The following is a 23,451-nucleotide window of genomic DNA, read 5'->3' as shown; positions in this document are numbered from 1 at the left end:
TATTACTCTCTGATAGTTTTAGGTACTTCCATAAAATCTATGGAATTTTTTGTCTTGTTTCTCATTGGAAGGGGTCTGAGTCATATCAAGAGGCCTAATCACAAATTTAACACTGCGATTAGCACAAGCTGCACTCTTGTTTCCAGGCTCAGATAGTTGGCAGTGGCTGAATCTCTCCTGTCATCCCTGGAAGCCATCCTTCCCAAGCAGAAATGATACACATTGGCAGCACATCGCAGTGATCCCATAACACTCTTGTCTTTTTGTTCCTCTGGGTAGAAGACGACTTTCATCCAACACTTTTTGAGCATTAAGTGCACACTAAAAAGTTTAAAAGGGAAGGAAAAGCACAGTGGACAATTTTGTTGCTTAATTCTTTTAAAAAGTTGCAAGTCATGCAAATAACTCATCCTTAATTGGGAATGCTCTAGAACAGGCCCATGAAATAGAGTTACAACTTCAGTAAGTGGAGATGGATGTCCCCTACTGAGTCACCTTCTGTTTGCACCTGAGCTGAATCATCTCCTGTGCATCTGTTTGTGTTTTCTCTTAATGCAAAGAGCAGTCATATTTTCTATCACGTTGCTGTGCAAAAACACGCAACCACAAAAGCAAACAATGATACTCGTAACGAGACAGCCTGGGGCTATTAATATCTTAGGACAGATCAAACTTTGCAGTGATCCTTTTAATAGGAGGTCACTGTATAAAATGCCTGTTATGCTTCCTCTTGGCTGCAGGGCAGCATCATGCCTGATGATGCAGACTGCAGATGTGTTTCCAGAGGGAAGGGGAGGAAGGATGAGATCACTGGTGCTCTCTTCTAAGAAATCAGTTTACAGGATGTGTCTCTTCTCCTTGACAGAGCCGGAACTCCCTGAGATGCAGAGCATTTGTATCGCTCACATTTGTGGTCTTGTCAAAATGCTTTCGTGTCTTTGATCAGTGACAGTGCTTGAATGATGATGATGGTTTATACAACTGTTATTCCATGTTGTTTATTATACTCAAGGGAAAAAAAACTGCCCAAGGAGACCTCACAAAGGCGCTCAAGACTCACAAACCCCAAATAATCCTTGGTATCTTTTCACTATAGTCAGTAAAATGACCTCAAGGATGCATCTGGTCTACTGATTTTAGTGGAGAGCTGTACTTTCACATGGCCTATAGGTCATGGCTGGAATGCCTTTAGAAGTTGCAGTACAGCATGGGCAAGCCACACTTAAAACTTGTGGCCTAATATTGTTTCTAGAGAGAGGATATTACTGCCAAACTACTCTGTAAAACTCTTCAGCTCACTAGTCGGGGAAACAGACATTCCCTGTTGACAAAAAGCCATGTGTCAGCTACAAGCACTAATGTTGCCAGCTTCACCAAAGCTTCTGTAAAGCATTTACAACAGCTTCACTGACAGAACATATTTAGATTCCACTGACAACCCATTTTCCAATGACTTACTGAATTGGGCCTAACACTGTAATTTTCACTATGATGAAACAAGCCTTTGACAGCAGTGGAAGCCAGGCCTTCCAAGCATTGTTTAAAAAGTCTCCATGGCAGAAAGTAATAATTTATGAAACCTAAGTCATTTTATACTTTTTACATTTATACTTAAGTGGGCTCAGGAAACAAGCTATAGGGTATTCCTGATACAAATCATGTATTTATGGAAATGTAGATAGCCGTAGAAGTGCTTAGGACCTGCTGCTTAACTGTCATGGGGCCTTTTCAGTAAGTGAAGGTAGCCTCGTGGTAGGAGTTTGGCTTGTTCCATGCCTATCTCATTCAGTGGGGTTGTAACCCCGATGTGTGAAATGTTTGTATCCTCTGCTGGGGATAAGGAGGGCCTGTGTGATGGATTAAGGCTGGCCTGCTGAGTCACGACAAGTCCTTGACTAGAAGGGAATTGGTTATTTTAGGGAACATTGAGAATGGGGCTTTCAAACCAAGGCTTAGAAGGAAATCTACACAGCTGTCACAATCCCATGGTGATATGCTGCTGACCAGATGAATCCTTGCAACACTTTTCACGACACACTGCCACAAACGCGATGCCATTTCATTCAACGTGGTGAACACTTGCAGTTTTCATACACGTAGCCCACCGCATGGAAGCCTACAAGCGTGCTGCGCATGAAGAACCTTTACAAGATACCTGCAGGGAGGTGGGTGCCACACAGTTTATAGGTTCTGTCATCCTGGCTTCAGGCTGCTGTGTGCCACACATTTGGTAGTCTTGCCCGTAAAATGCTGACTGAATGCTTATTGTTGAATGCCGAGGACAGTGCAGACTCAAATGTTCCCCGTCGCAGGCATAGGCGGTATGATTTTGCAGAAGTTTGGTTAGGTAACCTAGAAAATATTCAGCTGTGTTACAACTAGCACAGGAAATGACAAACTCATTAGATAATAAGAAAACCACGATCAGTCTCTGGAAAGGGCATTGTAGTCAAGGTTAAATGTATGGCCCACTGCCACAGCACACGGGGCTGTGAATGGTTCAGCCTTTAAGTGCCAGTAATGCTCTGGTCTGGAGTACAGCAGGTCGGGTGGCAGTGACCCAGAGCTGCACGGTGTCAGAGATGCCACTTCACAGACAAGAAATGGGCTCAGACCCTTGGCGGTCGTGGTTACTAACAATCTCAGGGCATGTTTGCAGAAGGAGGAAGGACTATGGCTTGGTTTTGCGGCCTAGACTCTTCATTCGAGCAAGCTAAGGTTCTCCTTACATCTTGGCTTAAACTGACATTGCACATTTCTGGGCTCCCCGGCAGTTGTGTTGTGCACAAGTGGCAATGGAAGTGACACTGCATGGGCTACTGAATCAGGTGCCAGGGCAACTGAGAGGAAAGGTGGTCCATAAATGCTGGATGTGGAGCTGCTGGACAGACATGCGACAGTACCATACGCAGAATTTTGTATTTACTAGTGAGTCTGTCAGTATTAACAGGAGAAGCAGAGCCTGTATGCAGCTGTCCACCTGTACCATCCGTTTGCATCTTCTAATAACTAGTATCATCAGCAGCTAATGAAACAGCTAATGAAAGCTGGGTTTCTGATTTGTATTTCATCGTGTACTGCCTCTTAAGCCAAGATTTCTGTTATCACCAGAAATATTTATAAAATTCACGTCCTGCTGCCCTTTTCTCTGTTCTCCCACAGAAAGCTTCCAGGGAAACATGCAGGCTGCTACCTTTGACCATTACAAATTAGCCACTGTGATGTGAAACTACTAGGGGAAATTTAATTCAAAGACTTTCCACACCTATACTTTGAAGCTTTGATATTTTTACCACTCAGTCACACTTGATTGAAAACTGTCTTTAAGCAGAAAATGTTTGTGGCTGAAGGGGAAGAGGAGCGGTGAGGGACAGGACACTAAATACCAGCCTACAAATGAAGAATTATCCTTCCCCATCCTTCATCCATAAACACATGGAAATTAGACCCAAACCCAACACACTACAATCAGAGCAAATCTTTTATGTAACTCTTTCACTATTAGCCAAACCTTTCATTAACATGCAGATAATAACTATAGTAGAATGGTTTCTTTATTCTTATACATGCTTTAAATTCTGTATAATTGTCTAAAATCCATAGCCAACTTCTATAACACCAAGTTCACCCAGATTCAACAAAAAGAGGAAAAACAAACAAAAAAGCCTACCCCAAACCAACCAACCATCACCCAAACCCAAACTCTTAAGTAATGAAAAAGTACTAAAAGCTTCTGTTGATTTGTTATTAAAAAAAAAGATTTGTAGAAGTTTTAAAACTGAGACAATGATTACATAAGGATCTTCTAAATTTTCAAGATCATGAATCATGTTTTCCCTATCTTCGCCTCTTTTCCAAACATGTAATTGGTCTACTTAAAGGCAAAACAAGTATCATCTCCTCAGAAGTCTGGCATACTCCACTGTTGTGACAATATTATTACTATTAAGTAGGAAAAAAATACCCCCTTTTTTGTGGCTGAATCATAAATAGAATGACATAGAACAGAATATAATTTATTTGGTACCTAAAAAATTAGTTTTCTCAGAGAAAATAGGAGTTTGTTCATGCGGTTTCATTTTCACATTTGTTGCCCTTTTTAAGCCTTCAAAAAGAAGAACAATTAAAAAAATGCTTTGAATAGAAATCTAAGCATTCCAAGTAAATGATTTGAAAATAAAATAATCTAGTTCTCTGGTATTTTTTCCAACTGCAGCAGCTGGATAGGAAAATTCAGCTCACTACCAGTTGTGGAGTTTGGGGAAAGGAGAAGCCTGCTCCACTACTGAGTCTGACGTTCCTCACCTCTAGCCCAAGAGAGGACAGGAGTCACTGGATGCATCTGCCAGTGCAGCAAGGACGTGGGTGAGTTCCTCACCTCACTGAATTCCATCTGAGCGCTGGCACTGCCTGCAGGATGGAGAGAATTTCATACCCTGTACTTGCAGCTCAGATCTCAAGCCCTGCAGATATCCCTGCAGCTTCTCACAGGTTAAAAAAATAATAAAAAAAAAAAAGGAAAGAAGAAAAAAGAAAAAAGCAGAATCCGCCCCCTACATTTTTTGTGTAACTTGTATGTTATGTGTGTAACACAACTCACTGAGCTTTCCTGCCAGAGCCACTCCTCTGCCAGCCTGCTCCTGAGAGGTGCTGCCTATTGCCGGGAGAATGGGCCAAATGCCCGACAGCACTCAAGCTCCTTTGCTTAGGTCTGATGCTGAAAGGGGGCTTCCAGTGGCATTTGCTACCACTGAGTGCTTTTTGCATTACCTTCATGGCATAAAGGGCCACAGTGTAAAAGAGTGTTCAGCCCAACGCGAGTTGTGGGCACTCAACACCTAGAAAGATTTACCCTGATAGTTGTAATCATTTCAATTCTTCGGGTTTTAAGTTACGTGGAACCAAGAGCACTGTATACAAAACAGCCCAGTATTCCCTAAAGAATATAAGCTATGTTGTGATTTGGATGAGTTCCCTGGCATCTTAACTGCTACTTTGATCCTGCAAATTCCTAATGCAGTATCTAAGCACCTTTCTCCAACAATTGCAACTATTCAATTCTTAAAAAAAAAAAAAAAGCCATCCTAAAAAACTTGCTCTGATTCTGGATAAGCAGTATAGCTCACTTGTAAAAGTAGCGTTAGATGGACTGGTGAAAATAAGACATCGTGCTCCCTGGCCTTCTGAGTGGCATTTAAAGTGATGCATTTAAAGCTGATACTAAAATCCTTACGTATTTGCACACAATAAAAGATAAAAATAGTAATGGAAATTGGCTGCTAACCTCTGATAAGAGAAGCAGTGACGTACTAGTATCTGAACTCCTCGTCTCACATGGCAGACCGTGTAAACCTGCATTTTTTATTACTATACACACAGACTACACAGGCACAGGTTGAGCAGTTAGCCCTCTGTGAAGAGTAGTGCAGACCAGGCAGCCCATGCTGGGCAGGGGCTCTGACCCAAATCACAGCTTCCTCTTGCTTCTTCCCTGAACACCCCCAGCCTTTTTCCTCTCCTGATGCCGGCCGGCCCTCTCCCACATCCCGGGGCCCTGCCTGCCCTGAGCGCACCTGGAGGACTGGGCTAGGCGAGTGAACGATGCTCTCTCTCTCTCGGAGGCGGCTGCCTGGGCTGAAAGGAGTTCCCAGTCGCCTTCCCACACTCTGCTGGGCAGTGTGGCCTCGAAGTCACCCCAGCACAAAGCTTCATCTCCTTGAGACCACAAGTATCCCTATATTGTTTACCAAATGCTGGACAGAAACTCGCTTCCCTCAAGGCAGCGAAGTTAGCTGAGCGAAAATGTAAGGTTAGCGGAAAAATATGTTCTTATCTCTACAATTAGTAACAGCTGTGATTATCAGGAGAGAGGGCATTGTAACCATTGAATGGGTCTGTCACTCTGAAGCACGCTTCCTTCCCTGCATTTCTCTCAGCTGGTGCAATCAAATCAGGTCATCCAAAATAGACAGCAGGGTTCTGTCACCGTCCAAACCCGACAGCAGGTCTGTGTCACTTTCAGGCACCAGCCCAGCACATTGTCTGAGCTGCAGACACTTCGGGGCACTATTTCTTGTTCAGAATCTCCCATATTGTATTTAATTAATCAAAATCTGTTAGTTGTGGATTCTAAGGAAAACATTTTTCCCCTTCTTGTGGGCAGCTGGGCACAGAGGGGGCTGAAGCACAACCACGACTCGCCCCAGTGCAGTCAGGTCACCGCTGGGCATGCACTGGGACTGGGAAGGCAGAAGACTTGAGAGTTACGGGGTTTCTTACCCTGAGCATACAGAATCTTAAAGAGACCTTATCAAATCCTTACACGACTTAAGGTTTTAAACATACTGTTGGGTCCTTTCTCTTTGCTTACTGGGTAATATGGGGGCTGGGAGGTAGCTATTGGAATCGCTTTGTCAAACTTCATTCTGCAGCAAGGAAGACTACAGATTTCCTCTTTTCTTTGTTTTGTTTTTGTTTTTCAAAACATAATAAATGTGACTTCTTTAAAACAATATGATACTTCTGAGAAAATGTCAGCTGTTGTGAGATTTGGCTAAATTAGAATAACTTGGCAATGCAGCAGTGTCCCAATAGCATCTCTATGCCTCTGTGTGAAAGCCTCGCTAGGAGCTTTCCCATTTACCCAAGACACATTCATAAGCGTTGTACGGGGTGCTCTGCATACAAAATCATCTCAAAGACATTACAGACTGGCTCAGAAGTTAAGCCTGAATCATACGTCCTATTGATTTGAAGGCCAAAAGGTATCATCCCACTCAACCGTCTGCCTAACCCAGACTCCTCATTCATTGTAACTTCTTACTGAGACTCAAAATACCAATGCAAGATCCAAGCGTAATCCTTTCTTGCAGAATTAGCCAAATTAGTCACAGCATCAACTGTGTTGACAAAGAACTTCAACTAAAAAACATAGCCCCAGGAAAACACACAAAACACTGAGACTGAGCAGCTGAACAAAGCTTTAAGCCTTATTGATGACTTCTGGTTGCAAAGGAGAACTGATAAACTGTAATGACACTGACAGACAAAATTAACTGGCCTGGGAGAGTTAACGTTGTAAATAGACACCTCTTTGTGTAAAACTCAGCTCTTAAAATGTTGTAGTTTTATATTCAACATTTGCTCCTGCTCTTCTTGCTTTGGATAATAACAGTAATGGTAGTAATTATCATGAACCTGAAGGTAAGAAAATCCAGAAAGATTTTTTTCCCCCACTTCAGACCATTGTAAAAATGGAAACTTAAAAAATCTCAGTTGAAGGAACTATGACTACCAAAAAGCCTGCAAATGGCCAGCCAAGAGATGCTTTACGTCTCCAGTGAGTGGCACCAGACAGCATGGGGTACTACGTTATATGGAATTCATCCCTTATGGTGGGGGTCATTAACACAAGTCCTTAAGGCCCTTTTTCAGCATTCGGCTATATCAATGCGTTCATTCTGCCCAGCCCCCTTGTACCGGCATGAATCTCACCACGTGAAGCATCAAGAACAACATTTTGAGCTATGAGTCTTATTGCTTAGCGTATATTAAATGCAATCTCAGCGTTGACTGATGTAATGTCTTTCTGGCAAGAGAGCAGCTTTGCTTTGTAATATTTTTGGAGGCTGAAGCTGGGTATCACACAGCCTACAAGGATTCTCAGAATCAGGCCTTTACATACGGAGTAAGAAATATTGGTTACTGTGCACAGTGCTATCTAGCTTAATTAGCACAATGATTTGCTAGCTTGTTTCAAAGACATTTAAGTCCATTTTGGATCAAAATAGATTGAAACAGCACACACATTGCTGTGGGAGTTCCAGAAGGCTAATCCATTCAGCACATCTACATCATCTCCCGCCGCTTTCTGAAGAATTGTGCCAACAGGCATTAAAAATACACAAGCAAGACTAACGAGTTTGAGGGAAGAGATTTCATGCAGCGATAACAGAATTGCTGATAAACTCTGCTACAAACCCCATCAGAAGCATCAATCTGACATTTATTGGTATTTATGATCCAGCCGCAGTATTTCTCCAGAAGTATGTTCTCCATTGGTTTGTGAAGGAAGTGTGGAAGGAAAATTAACCCCCTAATGCCCCCTCCCCTCTGCCACTTTCTCTGTTGGTCTTTAGAGGCAACTAACTACACCACGGACAATGCTCTTCAGGGTTACTTCATAATCACTGCTTTCAGAGCCCTGCTCTGTGTGTGGATCTGACAGTGCCTGGCTGGCTCTGTTCACAGAAGCAGGGCAGGGATCTGCTTCTTGTAATTCCCTTTCATCTCTTACCTTGGCTGTCTGCAAGTTCTTTCCGTGGTAGCTCTACTTGGGAGCTAGCAGTCATGACAGAATGCAAAATGTTATGCAGGAAAGACACTATTTCTAAAATTAAACCACTGTGTTTCTTGCCACATCACTTTATTCTTTTTTGTACATCAGGTGCCATGTAAGCATACTGTTCAGAGTCACTCCAGAAAGGTATGGTCTTTCAGTCTTTTATCAATTAGAAATATCCTCAGGCAGAAGTATCGATTATTCTACTTACTGTTCTGAAATGAGCGTAACAGCTTCACTCAAGAGATACACATAAAAATCCCCACTTGCCTAATACATGCTCTCTTGCAGAGTCACTATTTGACTCAATTTCCCTCACTTGTTTTTTTCAGTGAGCTTTTTTCCACTCCTCCTCTCAACACTCACATTCCTTGCCAGTGACTGCTATCCCAAAATCTTCATCCTTTTGCTTGCACCGTGGGCGATGACATGAGAAACTGGTCTGCCAGGCTAGAAAAATCATTCTTCCATAATTTTATTTTTGATGTTATTGAAACCTTTTTGATGTGGGGGACAGATGCTCACTTGGAAAAACTAGTGGTAATCTCATTTCTGTGATAAGCTAGTGACCATTAAAAAGCTTTCCATTTCCAAATGTCTAGTTTGGTTTCAGAGCTTCCAAAGATCTTACTTTTCTTAGAATCAGACCCTGGGAGTTTTCAATTAACCATTCCCCAGGAGATAAAACTTAGGAGATCTTACTCTGTCCATCTGCCATTCCCTTAACAACTGTTGAGCTCAGTGGCCAGATTCAAACCTAGGGAGGTAGAGGAATCACAGAAATAAAGTTGCCACAAGTTTCATGAAAATTGAAGCCTGAGCTAACAGGCCAAAGTAAGAGCTCTCACTTTCAATTCAATCCCTTACTCATGCTAAAAGTAAACTGGCTGCTGAAGAGACAGCGCGCACATACTAGAGAGCTAATCAGCCTGCTGCTAATGGGGCAACTTGTTTTCACTGGCCTTAATGACAGATGGGGGATTAAGACTTCAGTAAGAAAATCCTTAAGTTAAAAGTGAAAATGCTTTTGGGATAGCATGGCAATCAAAGCAGGCATTAGTGATGGAGAGCTCGGTCATGTTTTCCATGAACTGTTTTAAAAACACGTGTGCGCTTTACTAAGGAAATTATTTTGTTTTTCTCCTCGTAATCAGAACTCATGGATCATAACCATCTTATTGATCATAACTCCCTCTGTCTGCTAAATCTGAGGGTCAAATTAAGCAAGGGTTTGGTTCCACTTAGGCCAAAGAAGGGATTCAGGTAACAAGAAGGCAATTCTGCCTAAGAACTCATTTAAACTCACGTATGTGAACAGGGTTTATTCAGTGAGTAACAGTACACATAAAAATCTAAGCTATGAGCTCTTTTTACAAAACCAAACCCAAGGTATCATGAAGGAAGCACAGACCTCCTGCAACATTTTGGTTATGCCAAATGGGCATTGCTTCTGCAGGCACCCCATAACCTCTTTGTATCCAGGCCACTCAGCTTGGACTTGCAATTATGTGTAAGAAATTTTTGCAGAGTGGGAAAACCCATGACTCTCGCACTCACAAGCCAGCTGACTGTTCTCTCTCTCATGTCCTCCCACAGCTGTTCTCTGTTTCCTTCAGATGGACAATTTCATATTCCCTTGTGTTGTCATCTAGGAGTGATGCTTACTTTCTTTATATCCAAATGGCTCTCTGAGGAAATCAGAGATTCCTACTCATTTCCTTCCCCCCCACACTAGCTCTTTTTTTTTTTCCTAGTTTCTTTCCCTCCTTCTCTCTCCTTACATTCATACACACTCCTATGGCTGTACGCCAAATGAATAGGAAGGGCAGCATAAAACACTTGGCAGGCCTGGGTAAAAGTGTCCAGGAGTTCCTCAGCAAGCAAGGTAGGTGCCAGGAAGGGGGAAACTGTTACCAGTCTCTGAAGATTTGGGTCTGTATTAAACTGCATGCTATAGTCAGCTATACTTCTCCCAGCTATTCCACGAAGCCACAGGGACAAATACTTGTCCTGTGACTTAATATGGAACTATTACAGTAGAAAAGGAAGATTTTTTCCCTCCTATCCAGTGATGCTGACAAGAGATAAAAGACTTCTAAGGGAGACCGTGAGGTTCTTTTCTGAAGAAGGAAGGAAGGAAGGAAAGGAAGGAAAGGAAGGAAAGGAAGGAAAGGAAGGAAAGGAAGGAAAGGAAGGAAAGGAAGGAAAGGAAGGAAAGGAAGGAAAGGAAGGAAAGGAAGGAAAGGAAGGAAAGGAAGGAAAGGAAGGAAAGGAAGGAAAGGAAGGAAAGGAAGGAAAGGAAGGAAAGGAAGGAAAGGAAGGAAAGGAAGGAAAGGAAGGAAAGGAAGGAAAGGAAGGAAAGGAAGGAAAGGAAGGAAAGGAAGGAAAGGAAGGAAGGAAGGAACAACAACAAAACTCACCAACTCCAACAAAAAAAGCTCCTTTTCATTGGAGACTGAGTAGCTTCTTCTAGTGCCATTAACAAGAAGTAACAAGAGAAAGGCTCAGCAGGTGGCAACTTCATCGTGGAGACAGAATGAGTCAATCACCATGCTCACGAGACAGAAAAGTTATGACCTTCCCAAAGACTAAAAGTAAAAGTACGCTAGGGACTAGGGGAAAATATGCCTTTGAAAACTTGAATTTATGAACGTGAATTTCCATGCAAACTTGGGAGGTGGGGGAGTTTGTTCATTGCCAGCCCCTCAAAAAAAAAAAAAAAGTTTCATTTTGCAAACTGAACCCTGAATCAAACTCCCATTTAATGCATTCCCATTTATATTTGACACTCGAAAAATCAAATTACAAGGGATAGGATAAATTAGAGACCAGGAAATTTGTGTATTGAATCACTAAGTCCATCCTCTGGCAGCTTGCATCTTCAGTGTTAGGAAAGCTTATAGTTTATCAGATCCAAGCCAGAAAAATCAAAAAACAGAAATGAAAACAAACAACAACAAAAAAAAAAAACCCTACAACCCTCTATCCTCATAGCTTGGTGATTTTCTTTACGACATTTCTTTTTCCCCAACCCAGTTTTAGCCTGAAAAAATGAAAAGTCCAAAACTGTACCATTAATCTGAAAAATGAATGCTTGTCTTCCCATCCAAGAATAAATACAATGAGGAAAAATAAACAGATATTTGTGGGTTACGACCCTCATCCAAAGCCCAGTGAAATTCTTGGGAATCCTTCCAGTGACCTCCATAGGCTTTCAGTCAGGTCTTATATTATGAGTGATGTTTTTAAATTAATTCTAAATTAAGACCCAAACAGTACTGGTATTTAATTTGTTGCCAGAAGCCACACAATAGACCTTTGAAACAAAACTCTTAAAATGCATAGAAATTCAGACGAAATGACTCACCAATGCTGAACAAATAAGGCACAACCACACTTCCTTCTGCTCTTCGGCTCCCTTTAAGACACTATTTTCTCTGTGTTTGGTTATATACCAAAATATTTCAGTTTTAGTTGCAGATTATAGTTGGAAGACAGCAGACTTCTGATAACTGGTGACTGGTCAGACAGTGACTTCTCTGTCTGGGGACACTTCCATCAAAATAAGAGCATTTGTTTGGAATAGGTCTGTAACCACTTTCTCTAATAAAGCCGAGATTGCCTGGAAGCTCTGTCCTGTTGAGAAGGGTATCAGTAGCAGATAGAATAGGAAGTCAGGAGGAGCTAATCCCTGCTATTTATTCTGAATAAAAATAACACATGATGTGTCAAGCACCAGAAATCTGCACAGTGATGAATGAAGACAGTTCCTGCCCCAGAGCTGAAAGAATCTGAAAGACAGACTCCAACATGTCCATCTCTGCGCAGAGGAGCTCAGGAAGTCAGGTTTCCTATAGGTTTGTGTCTCATACCTGGATTTCCCAAAGTCTGTTGGGAGCAGCAGTGAGGGAGGCGGAGAGCATCAAGCTAAGCTTTAACTCACTATCAGAGAGCTTTTGGAGCAGCATCCTTTCTTGGGGAAGCCAGCAGGGCCCAGCTGCTTACACTCACATAATGTGTAGGAATTTAACAGGGCCAAAGCTTCAACAAGGATGATCAAAACCAGCGGATTCAGCAAAAACTAAACACTAGGCCACATATAAAATCAGATTTCATAAGCTACACTTCCTCAGGAAAGCATCTAGAACTGCAGAGATGAGCCTAGAACAAAACCTTGGCTCTCATTTCTGACACAGACCTGTTTCACAGATCCAAATCCACTCCACGCTGAGAAACCTTAAACCAGACTTAGAGATTTAACTCCCACATTACGAAACGTGTTTCTAAAATGAGATGCTCACTTTAAAAAAAAGCAACCAAAATTTGCGTTTGGCACTTACAAGCCAGTATCAAGAAGATGCATCATCGACATCGCTCCTTTTAGCACCTCATTAAATATCCTGGTGGAAAGACAAGTTCCAGTTGCCACAATGATTCAACAGAACTGACTCCAGAAAATTTGTACAGGACTTTATCTGACCAACACAAAACCAACAAAAAAACCTCTCTGCATCATTGTGGTTGGTCTTGATTGATCCTGCCACGTTATTACAAACAAAGCATTTGCTCGAAGCATTTGTTTGCTTTCCTTTTGCCTGGGGGAATCTGGGATGGGTAAATGCCACGGAACTTAATGGAAACTTTTAATGCAGAAAGGCCACAAGACCAGATTATGTTTCTTGGGTGAACTGGTTTGCTTTTTCATTAGATCCATTTGTTCTCTATTATTGGGTCAGAAGATCAAGTCTATGAAGTTAAAGTAATGCCTAGTTCTGTCTGAACTTTCTGGAAAATGAAAGAAAAGTTGACACCGGTGCACAGAGGTTAAAAGGTTCTACCTAAACAGCGGGCCACTTTTTCTGTTCACCTCCCAAAAGTCATTCTTCAGCCCAGCCGTGCAATCACACGGTTACTTCATTTCTGATCTTCGGTTACAGACACGTTTCTTGAAAGCTGCCCAGAAAACCTGGCTGGGAGTGAGGTACAGAAGGGGAGACTGAGTGGCGAACCGAGCGAAGGAGGGCAGTTCAAGCAGAAGGCCTAAGCCCAAGGTAGCATGGAGAGAAGAGGCAGAGGAGAAGGCAAGGAGGTAAAACAGCTGTTCACCTTTTTTTCCACATGTACTTGCTCCTCAGTGTTGCTGGAGAGAAGGAATTTGTTCCTGGAAGGGTAAGAGGCCGGTTTGCTTTGGCCACGGACAGGGAGCAGGTAGGAGAAGGAGCAGAGGAGGGGCAGAGAGCCCAGGGCAGAGCCCAGTGCCTTCTTGCGGCCAGCAGTGAGGGCAGGGATGGAGGCGAGGGAGCGATGAGTCCTGCACCCCTCAACCACTGCCACCACCTCTGCATACCCGCCCTCCCACAGCAGCGCTTGGAGGGGGCAGTTGGGCTTTCTGTGGAGCCGGCAGAGGTATTTGCCCCTATTCACTTCTGTCGGACTCCTGGAGCCCAGACTACTCGGGATTTTATCTCACTGAGACTGGAGAATCAGCGAAATTCACAGCAGTCTGCCATCTCCTGGTCTGGGACCTGATCTGAGCTGTGAAAGGTGCGAGTGATCACTGAGAAAAGCAACGAGACGACAGAGATTTGTCAATGAGGAACGAAACTGTGGACATGACTAAATATTTTGGTGAAAAATTATTTTAGATGTCCTTTGAAGAGGAGTCATGAGAGGCAGAAAATTCTGCAGCTCAAACCAGTATGCATGAAGGTCTGAGAAAAGAATTGGGATTTCTCCCTCTCTCCACCCCCTCAACCTTTCCTCCCCTTTAGCTACCAGTTACAAACTTTGGCATACGTGCTTTAAAAAATGAATCGTTTAGAGGACTGCTCACCTGAGGGCAAACCTCCACTTTCAACAACTAATACAATATCCATACATCCTTTGTTGCCACCAAGTTGCTAGCGAAGAATGGATTACGTGGCTCTTTAAGTTCTGTGTCTATCAACATTAGTTTACCTCACATACCTCCTGTTACCAAGGAGAAACTAACTTTGCTTACTGACAGAGTCCTCCTCACGCAGTTAGATTGAGAACTCTGTTGCTGGAGTCCTGTTTCAGAACATTTTTCTCCCTAGGAAATACCAATTCACATACCAATTCATAAAACATTACCACACAGGGGAGAAATGTTGCCAAGAAAACAAAACAAAACAAAACACAACACCTTTCCATAGTTAAAAGCTAGACTGAGAAACATACAAGAACCCCCAGCTCCATGTCCTAGGAGAGCGAGTGCAATAACAAGACCATCACAGCAACTGACCTGCAACAGCCAAATGAAGAGATTCTACTCCCAGCCAGCACTCCCAGCCTGTCTCTTATGAAAAGAGAGGGACAAATACTGTAAAAGTTTCACTGCTTCTGTTCTGTGAAGTGATCCATAAAAAATGTCGCCAGTTTACTAAATGGGGAAATAAATACAAGTCACATACTGGAAAAAAAAAAAAAACACAACCTCATAATAACCCTTCACTATCCACATACACTGTTCCCTGCTCTTGCTTTCCAAAATATCAGACAAATCCAAAGAGGGGTCATCTTTGAGTTGTTACCAGCAGCAGGTAGGTCTTGCGATTAACAGATGGACTCCGGGCAGGTTAGAATTGCCAGTGTAATTTAATGCATACATAAGGAGAACAACAAGGATTACATGTACAGTTGCTGCAATCTGACAGCAGGCTGGGAAGGATTACAGAAAGCTGCCAGAGTGAGAGAACGAGGAGAAAGAGCGAGGGGAAGAGAAAGAGAAGGAGAAAGAAACAGAGTTTGGGCTGTAGAGGTAGAGATCTGATGCTGGAAACACACAGAGCAGAAAAGGCAATGACCCAAGAAAGTATGCACCTGATAAACTGAGTATAAAAGACTGAAATCTGCGAAGAGAAGGAAAAGTTTAAGTGACTTTCCCTCCAGTTCTCTGCACACTCCTAAATTCCCCGTAAGAGATCAAAAGGTGCCGAACACATTCACGGTCCTGATCTCTGTTGCTTTTGCCACGACACGATCCTGACGTGGAAACATGCAGGCTGCCACCTGGGAGCTTTACCTTCAGAAAGGGTAAAGCAGGGGGTTAGACCTGCCCCCTCCCAGCACTGTGAACATGTGGGACTATGGCAAAGCTAGGGAGACCAGGTCCCTCTTTAACCCCTCGGGAGAATCCCCGAGGAGGTGCTGTCCCTTTAAACGGGGCAGATTTGTTTTCACGCACGTTCAGCAGAGCTTATGAAAATCAAGTCGCTGTTCCTGCTGCGGGGGGGGGGGGAACAAATAAGGAAATTCAGCAACTTCAGAGGCTTGGCTCGAAGCTGCCGTTGCAGAGCCTGTTGCAATCCTTTAACAGGTATTAAGCAGCCTCGGGATGGCATTGCAGGGTGTCATCTTACATCTGACAGCTCCCGGCCTGCAGCACCTGCTGCGCGTTTCCCTGCTTTTGAAGTCGCTAGAAACTTCCTCGTGTGTTCTGGATGCCTTTTTTTTAAAAAAAGTGTCCAGCACCGTTTCTGTGTTTTCTGTCATTCTGGATTACATCTCTGTTAAAAGTAAAAAGCAAATGTGAGCGGCGTTTGTTCAGGCCTGGAAGCGTCCCCAGTCTGGATTGGCAAGCATTTTGGAATCTAATCTTTTCTACATTTTATTTACCGAATTGTCTGCATGACATTTTTAATGCTGATGTCTAGGGTGAGTTGGAGAATTATCTTTGGTCATTCTACTTACTGGGAAAGTTCAGCGCACAATGAAATACTGAATACAGATGTACTTCTGAAATGTATCTTGGATAACCTTATCTGAATAACTTCATTTTCAATGTGAATGGACTTTTGTGAGAGGAACTTTCCTAGATAAACTAGAGGGATATTTTTTAACTCAGTGGCTATCTGGAAGGGAAAATCTGAACTTTTGTTTTGAGAACTATATGCAACTCCAAAACTAACATCTAAAACCCAGCAGGTAGGCAAAAATAAAATAAAGCAAGCATTTAAAAGACCTAAAAGGCTTTTATTTGTGAAAGGAATCTAACAGGAGGATGTAGTTTATCTCAGCATGTAATTCTGGTTTTTACATTTGGTGATTGCTTTCTTAGGAATGTTCAGACTTACGTAGCTTGACACAGTAACAAAATCACAGGCTGTATTTTCCTACTGCTGAGAAAATATCTCTAGTTTCTGCAGAACCATCATTGGCCTTTTGAACTGCAGGAACATGAACTCCATCAACATGTGTAATAGCACATTTGGATTATTAATCCCATACTAACTTTGTTCCGGTGCACTCGGCTGGCTTTCGGAAAGTTCTGCTCTGTTCATTAAGGGCGAGGATAGCTTTTTGCCCTGGAGGCAGTTCCTTAAGCTTGCCAGGAATACGCCGTGCTTACTGTGGGGTACAGAAAGGAAAGGAACCGCTCCTGTAAATAACTGTGCCCCAGCAGCGAGATGTCATGGAACACGAGGAAAGTGACAGAAGCACAGAACAGAGGTTGTTTCTCCCTCCTGCCGGACCAGGGAGACTTTCTGCCTTCCAGTTTCCACAGTTATTCGCTTTGCACTGACACGGCACCCTGCTGTTATCTGACATAGATGCTTTTGGAGCAAGGACCACCACCTCTGTGCCACAGCGCAGAGATGCACAACAACCAGCACCAACCACCGGGCACTCGGGGCCCGGCTCCAAGCCTCCAGCAGAAGAAAGTGGGAAGCCTTCCAGGGACTTCCACGCACTGCCAGCCGGGTCCTCGCCGACTCCCTCACGCCCCCCTCACCGCGCAGCCAGGACACCGACGGCGGCGAGCAGTGAAAACCCTCCCGCCCGACCCCTCGGGGATCCCTTAACCCCTTTTATCCCCCCTCAGGGGACCGTTACCGGGGGGTAGGGGACCGTTAGCGGGGGGTAGGGGACCGTTAGCCGGGTGTGGGCGACCGTTGGGCGCTCCCGCCCCACCTTCCCACCTCTCCCTCCCTCCCTCCCTCCCTCCCTCCCGCCGCGGTGCCGGCGGGTCCCGCCCCGTTACCTGCGAAGTCTCCGAGCGCCGCCACCCCGGCGCCGCACAGGAGGGCGGCGCAGCAGAGCAGGCGCAGCAGCCGGCCGGGCCGTACCTGTGGGCGGCGTGGGCGCAGCCCCGCGTCCCCTCCCCTCATGGCAGCGGGCGGCGCGGCGGCAGCCCCGCCGCCTCACATGGTGGAGCCGGCGCGGCCACCACCTGGGGCTGCCCCCGGGAGCAGAAGGAGGAGGAGGAGGAGGAGGAGGGCGGAGCAGCCCTGCCCGGCCACGCAGCCGCCCCCCCGCCGCGGGAGAGCCCCCGAGGGCGGCGGGGAAGGGAAGGGAGGGAAGGGGAAAGGCTCCTCGGCGGCGCCGCGCCCGGCACTGCCCTCAGCGCGCATCGCGCGGGCCGGGCTGACTCAGGGCCGGCGGCACCTCGCCCGCCCTCCCCCGGCTCTCCCCACCCCTCTCCGGGCAGTTCTCGGGCCCGGCGCCACCCTCTTGGCTGACGGGCGGCGTTCCGCCTTCACGCCCCGTGCGCTTCGCTTTTAACTCGGTTTTATCCCCTCGTTTCTGCTTGGCAGCGGGTGCAGGACTGACTCTCGTGCCAACGGCCCCCCGCTGTCCACGCTCCCAGCTTTCTTCCCCAGGTGGCCGCGAGGTGCTCCCCACCGCTCCCTGATCCCCGCAGCACGACCTTCCCTCCCTCAGAGCACCTCGGCCCGCATGCCAGCCCCTGCTGGGCTGCTGGCCTTATGTCGGCTCGCAGGTCTCTGGGGGAAGCCCAGCTGGCAGGATAAACTGCCTGGACGAGGGATTTCAGTGGGCAAACAGCAGTGTTAAGAAACGGCCCCGACTCTTGCATGTTGTAAAATAAACTTTCCCCTTCTCTGTGTCCTCTCCTCACGGCTCTGTCTGAGAACACCTCACCCAAGCCCTTAAGACCCACATAGTTCAGCGCAGGTGAGTTTGAAGTGCGTAGTATTGCTTAAGGCTTTCATTGCAAAGGGAGAAAACATCTTGAAGTTACTTTGAGAAGGTTCAGGTTGTTCCCTGGAATCTGTTTTGTAAGACTGGAAAGTAAACCAGCGGGAAGTTCAAACAAATTCTCTTTACGACCTGCTAAGCCACCTTCAAACGTAATTTGCAGCTCCTGTTAAGGTATGGGAGGCTAAAGGGCAAGAGACCCTAGAAGCAACACTGGAAACGGGCATGAAAACATTTTCTACCCTGGGGTTGTGCTCGGGTGTAAAGTGGGTAGGCAGGAACACCTAGCTGCTGTCAGCCTGGCATGCACATTCACGCTCACCTGCTTTCTCCAGAAATGACACGAGCGAGGAGGTAAGAGAGGATGGGACCAAAGGGATGCTGTTAAAACCATTCCTCTCCTCCTGCTCCGACTGAAGTTGGATCACATCCAGATTTCAATTTCTTAACTTTGGCACCTCTTCCTAGAAGTTGCACTGAACTTTGACCAAGTGGAACTTCATGTTTGCATCTGAATTCATTTTCTTCAACCTCCCCCTCTTCACACACAGAAAAACAACTGGATTACATGCACAGTATATTCACCCTTCCGTAGTCTTAGTCAGATACGAGCAAACCAGGTTTTCAAACAAACCTGCCCGGGGTCAGGGACATTCCTTCACGTTTTACTAAACTCAAATAAATGGCATAGAAGATGCTGAAAATCAGGACAAAATGGAATGGCTCTGAAACATCTGCAACTGCAAATGCAGATGGAAGAGAGGACATTAGCTCCATCAGGAGTGTGATGCTCTTCCTTCCAGCTGCTTCAGGTGAGGACTGTGTTTGCCTCTGAACTGAACAAGCTACCCTGTGCCTTCTAATCATGATATCAGAAAGAAAACTGCAGGAGTCTCCTGTCTGCTTCTCTCAGTTTATTTTTCCTTGATTGTGCTATACCAGGGCATTTAATCTGATGCTTCTTGCACCTTCTATCACAGGTCAGTTCCACTGAAGGCAGAAGTGAATGCCAGGGAAATGTTAAAAATGTCATCTATTTTTACCCCTCTATAAAACAAAGTACTTGGGGACCGTACTCAGTTCTTCTAAAAAGCTGCCTAGGTGACTGTGGTGGACTTATCTACCCTAACCTGACATCTGGCATGTCTACCATAGCTACATATCTCCTATAACTTCAACCCAGTGAAGTTAGATGACCTATGGCTGTAGGATGCCAGACCCTCACTCCTTATACAGTCAACACAGAGATACAGATACCTCATATTTGGGCCACCTGCTACAGCTCTATCAGAAGTGTTTTACCTCTCTTTCTCTGAATTGCTCACTAATTTATGGGACATAGCTGTCAATAACAACAATCTGCTGTGCGTGTCTCTGAGTAGACAGAGGATATGTGACAAGCACAACCAATGCAGAAAAATGTATAAAACATCAAAAATCACTGAGAAATGTCATCCTGTACTCATGCTTGAAAGGCTTTGAATCATAAGATCATAGAATCACAGAATCACAGAATGGGTTGGGTTGAAAGGGACCTTAAAGCCCATCCAGTTCCAACCCCCTGCCATGGGCAGGGACACCTCCCACCAGACCAGGTTGCTCAAAGCCCCATCCAGCTTGGCCTTGAGCACCTCCAGGGATGGGGCATCCACAGCTTCTCTGGGCAGCCTGTGCCAGGGCCTCACCACCCTCTAAGTGAAGAATTTCCTCCTAATATCTAATCTAAATCTCCTTTTTAGTTTAAAATCAGTCCCCTTTATCCTATCATTATCTGCCTGAGTAAAGATCCTGCAGGGTTGTTTGCCTAATGAGAACTTGTGAATCTTCTCTTTCCAATGAGATAATATTGCCTTTTCTAGCCCTGTGGTGCTGTAAGAAAGAGACCATCTAGTGGTGCAGGAATGAGCCTGGTATGCTTTGGCACTGTGCAGGTATAACCCAAACACAAAGTTAGTGTTCATGTGGAATGACTGAGCTGGGAGAGGCTCAGAATGTTGTAGGTAACCTCCAGGGAGGTGAAGCAGTGAGGGCTGAATAACAACGAAAGATGCAGCCAGGTGCTCCTTCGTGTAGATGCCTGCCTTTTAGGGAAGCCTTCTTATGGGGGAAAGCACCTTACAGACATTGCAGCAAACCGGAATTGAAGGTGTGCTGCCAGTAAAATGGCATTGTCTTTCTTTTTCTCTCTCTCTCTCTCTCTCTTTCTTTTTCTATTTCTCTTTCTCTTCCTTCCTTCCTTCCTTCCTTCCTTCCTTCCTTCCTTCCTTCCTTCCTTCCTTCCTTCCTTCCTTCCTTCCTTCCTTCCTTCCTTCCTTCCTTCCTCCCTTCCTCCCTTCCTCCCTTCCTCCCTTCCTCCCTTCCTCCCTTCCTCCCTTCCTCCCTTCCTTCCTCCCTTCTCTTTCATCTGTAGCGTTTCTTGCAATCCTCACTTTTCCATTCTATGGGTAGTGCTTAACTGGTCAGGTTAGAGACAACAGTGTGAAACACTAAGGTAGGGAGGCAGGAGGTGTTATTTATCCTGATGTGCGAATGTGTTTCTATGCCATAGCCATGAAAGCACTTCTTGCAAGCTGGCAGTGCTCGGCAGTCGGAAGACAATATAACTAATCCAGACACGTTCAGCACGTAGAACTACAGAATCTCCCAGCCTTGGCCTTTCCTTGTGAAAAACTGGAGTGAGATCCGTTTTTTCCCAAAAGACAAAATGAAAGATTATAAGTTATATCCAGGCTAGATAGCATGCTTGCTTCAAACAGTTTCTCTCTTTTGAACTCAGGGAGAAAAGAAATCATTCTACAGTGTCAAAAATGCAGGAACCTTGTTGTTGCAGGGAAGTTTTGCAAGAGCAAAACAAAAATCTAAGCTCTTCATTTTTCTCCATATTATTCATTTTTCTCTGAACTTCAGCCAAACTGTCAATTTGAAACTTGTATCATGGCTTAGCAAATAAACTTCAATGTGAAATAATAGGAGAAAGTTGAGTTATATGGCCTAAAATTTCCTTTTAGCAAAAGATAATTAAAATAAAAAAATCACAGATTTATAGAACAATACCAAAATTATAGCACTTGTTGGGTTGGAATTGCTTTTAACTCAGGAAAAAAATTCACATATATAACCTTTCCCCACCATACTTTCTACCCCTTTTTCTTCCTCTTTCCTCCCCAGTAAACCTATTGGGAGCTGATTTTTTTTTTTTTGCCTCCCTGAATAAAGTTTCCAAAAAAGTTCACTTACGTTCTCTTTGGCTTTTTTTGGGGGGGAAAAAAATCTAAGTACAAACCCCCAGGATTTTCCCACATTTTTAAATGCTTTATTATCTTGCATTCTGACAGAGATGAAATCTACAAGACAGTTCAAACAAGCGGGCTGCTCTCCTCTCTCTGTTTCTATGGAAATGAATGTCCAACCCGTTAAAACAAAGCACATGCTTTACTGTAATCACTATATGGTGATTATTTAAAATAACATAGCACATTTTTCCTGATTCAACCTCTATTTCTATGGACACAAGAATGAAAATAGTGATGGAGAAGCTTTTCGTATAGTTCAACCGTAAACGTGTCTCGGATGCCGTAAGTTCTCACAGGGTGCCACAGATTTTGAGTTCTAACAAGATCTTCAAGTGTGCAGTAATTTGATCTTGAGAGGATCAATTCTGCGTGTTGCAGTTAAAAAACTTTTTCATGGATGCAAGTAGAAATCTGAATGAACACAGAGTACAGTATTTCACCCAGCAGATTTCAAAGTATGGGAAGTATTTGCTATTTTCTGACTTTTTTTCTTTCTTTCTTTCTTTTTTTGAGTCACCTTGGAGTTATGAACTAACAAGTTATGAATTTTGTGGTCATAAGCTGCATCCTACGTAGTCAGCTCTTGGCCTGACTTTTCACAGCACCATAGAGACCCTGGCCACTTCACAGAAGAGCAGTAAGATGAAACACACGAAGTTTGTAAAACCAATCTTCTCGTGTTTCATTCCATCTGAACTCCATCTCAACTTCCTTCCCGCACACAGCAGAAAGGTCACTGCTCCTCATCCTCTTTCATGCTGCCAGTCTTGTTGGCACCTCTCCTGTACACAGATTATTTTTTCTAGCAGTTCACCCAGCATGCTGGGCACTTGTACAGACAAGAAATAAGAGGCTTGTCCCACCCCACAAAGCTTACTGCTGGAAACAACAAAAAAATACCTAAGCTGGAGGAGGAGTAAGTGCACCAAGGAAAAGGTCCTGGCTTTGCTTTCCATGCCGTCTTAAAGCACATAAGTCATCCTTGGTCACATCCCGAAAAGGACCCTAAAAGGTGGACTGGAGGACGCTGCATGCCTTGCCTCTCGGTTTAGGAAGGACATTAGGACAGAGCTGCCGGGTGGACCATATTCTTGGAAATCAGCCTGTTTACTTGCGAAAGTGCCTTATTATGGGTTTATGAGCCTGCCTTTCAGCTGGTTGTTGTCACTGTTTTTCCTTTAATACATATTTAGGCTAAGATTTTCCAAAATGACTAATGATTTTGTGTGCTTGAAATTCAAGACGGCAGCTTTTTACAGCCACAAAATCAATGTCAAAGCACTGAAAAATTGGTGGGTTTTCCAAAAGCCTTGGAAAATCTGTTCTCAAGGTCTCTCAAGTTAGGTATGCTAAGGCATGCTAAATTGGGAGCGTTTCAGAAAATACAAGCCCATATCAATATCTAATCAGTGAGGGTTAATAGTTTTGAGATCCAGACCTCACAGCAATTCAAACTGAACACCCCAAAATCAGAAGCACATAACAGAAATTTGAAAATAGCATTGCATGAGTGCTTGCTTTTCCTCACAGAACCATAAGGGTTCAATGGTAAATTCTGAAGAGATGCTCAGTGTCTGTGGTTAAACTAACTCAGGCTACTGGTAGTTGAATATTATTCCATGAGTAGAAGGTGGTACAGGTTTCAGTATTCATGGAAGTTATCCTTTTTGTGCCTCTGGATGTAGCTGTCCTGTAGAGCCAAGGTCCTGTTCTGTACCTGGAACTAAAGGCTTTATTCACTTCATCACCAGTAGATACCCGCAGCCGCTTTCAGCCTATACCTCCACTAGCTAATCCCAGCCTGCCCACTGTCCTTCCCCTTCTTCTGTCCTTTCTTGCCCAGTCTTTCCATCTATC

The 23,451-nt window shown here is 44.4% G+C and overlaps 1 protein-coding gene across 7 annotated transcripts in view; it reads right to left on the bottom strand.

The window, feature by feature from the left end:
- EVA1C (eva-1 homolog C) overlaps positions 1–18,174 on the bottom strand; it is a 38,467-nt gene extending 20,293 nt beyond the window's left edge. Inside the window, exons 1-4 of one of the 7 annotated variants that reach the window (XM_083841770.1) lie at positions 17,346–17,479; positions 16,596–16,711; positions 4,306–4,410; positions 2,156–2,352 (exon numbers count right to left, since the gene is read on the bottom strand). In XM_083841770.1, coding sequence (XP_083697896.1) covers positions 2,156–2,352; positions 4,306–4,410; positions 16,596–16,644 — 351 coding nt within the window. In that variant the 5' untranslated portion in view covers positions 16,645–16,711; positions 17,346–17,479. Of the gene's footprint in view, positions 1–2,155; positions 2,353–4,305; positions 4,411–14,606; positions 14,745–16,595; positions 16,712–17,345 lie in introns of all 7 variants that reach the window. The other 6 variants (XM_083841769.1, XM_083841773.1, XM_083841774.1 and 3 more) reach the window with 6 other exon arrangements.
- Positions 18,175–23,451: the final 5,277 nt, after the last annotated feature.

This window comes from Anser anser (assembly GCF_964211835.1).
Source record: "Anser anser genome assembly, chromosome: 1".
NCBI lineage: Eukaryota > Metazoa > Chordata > Aves > Anseriformes > Anatidae > Anser > Anser anser.
Note: the sequence above shows the minus strand (reverse complement) of the source record. Positions and strands in the feature narration are given on the sequence as shown.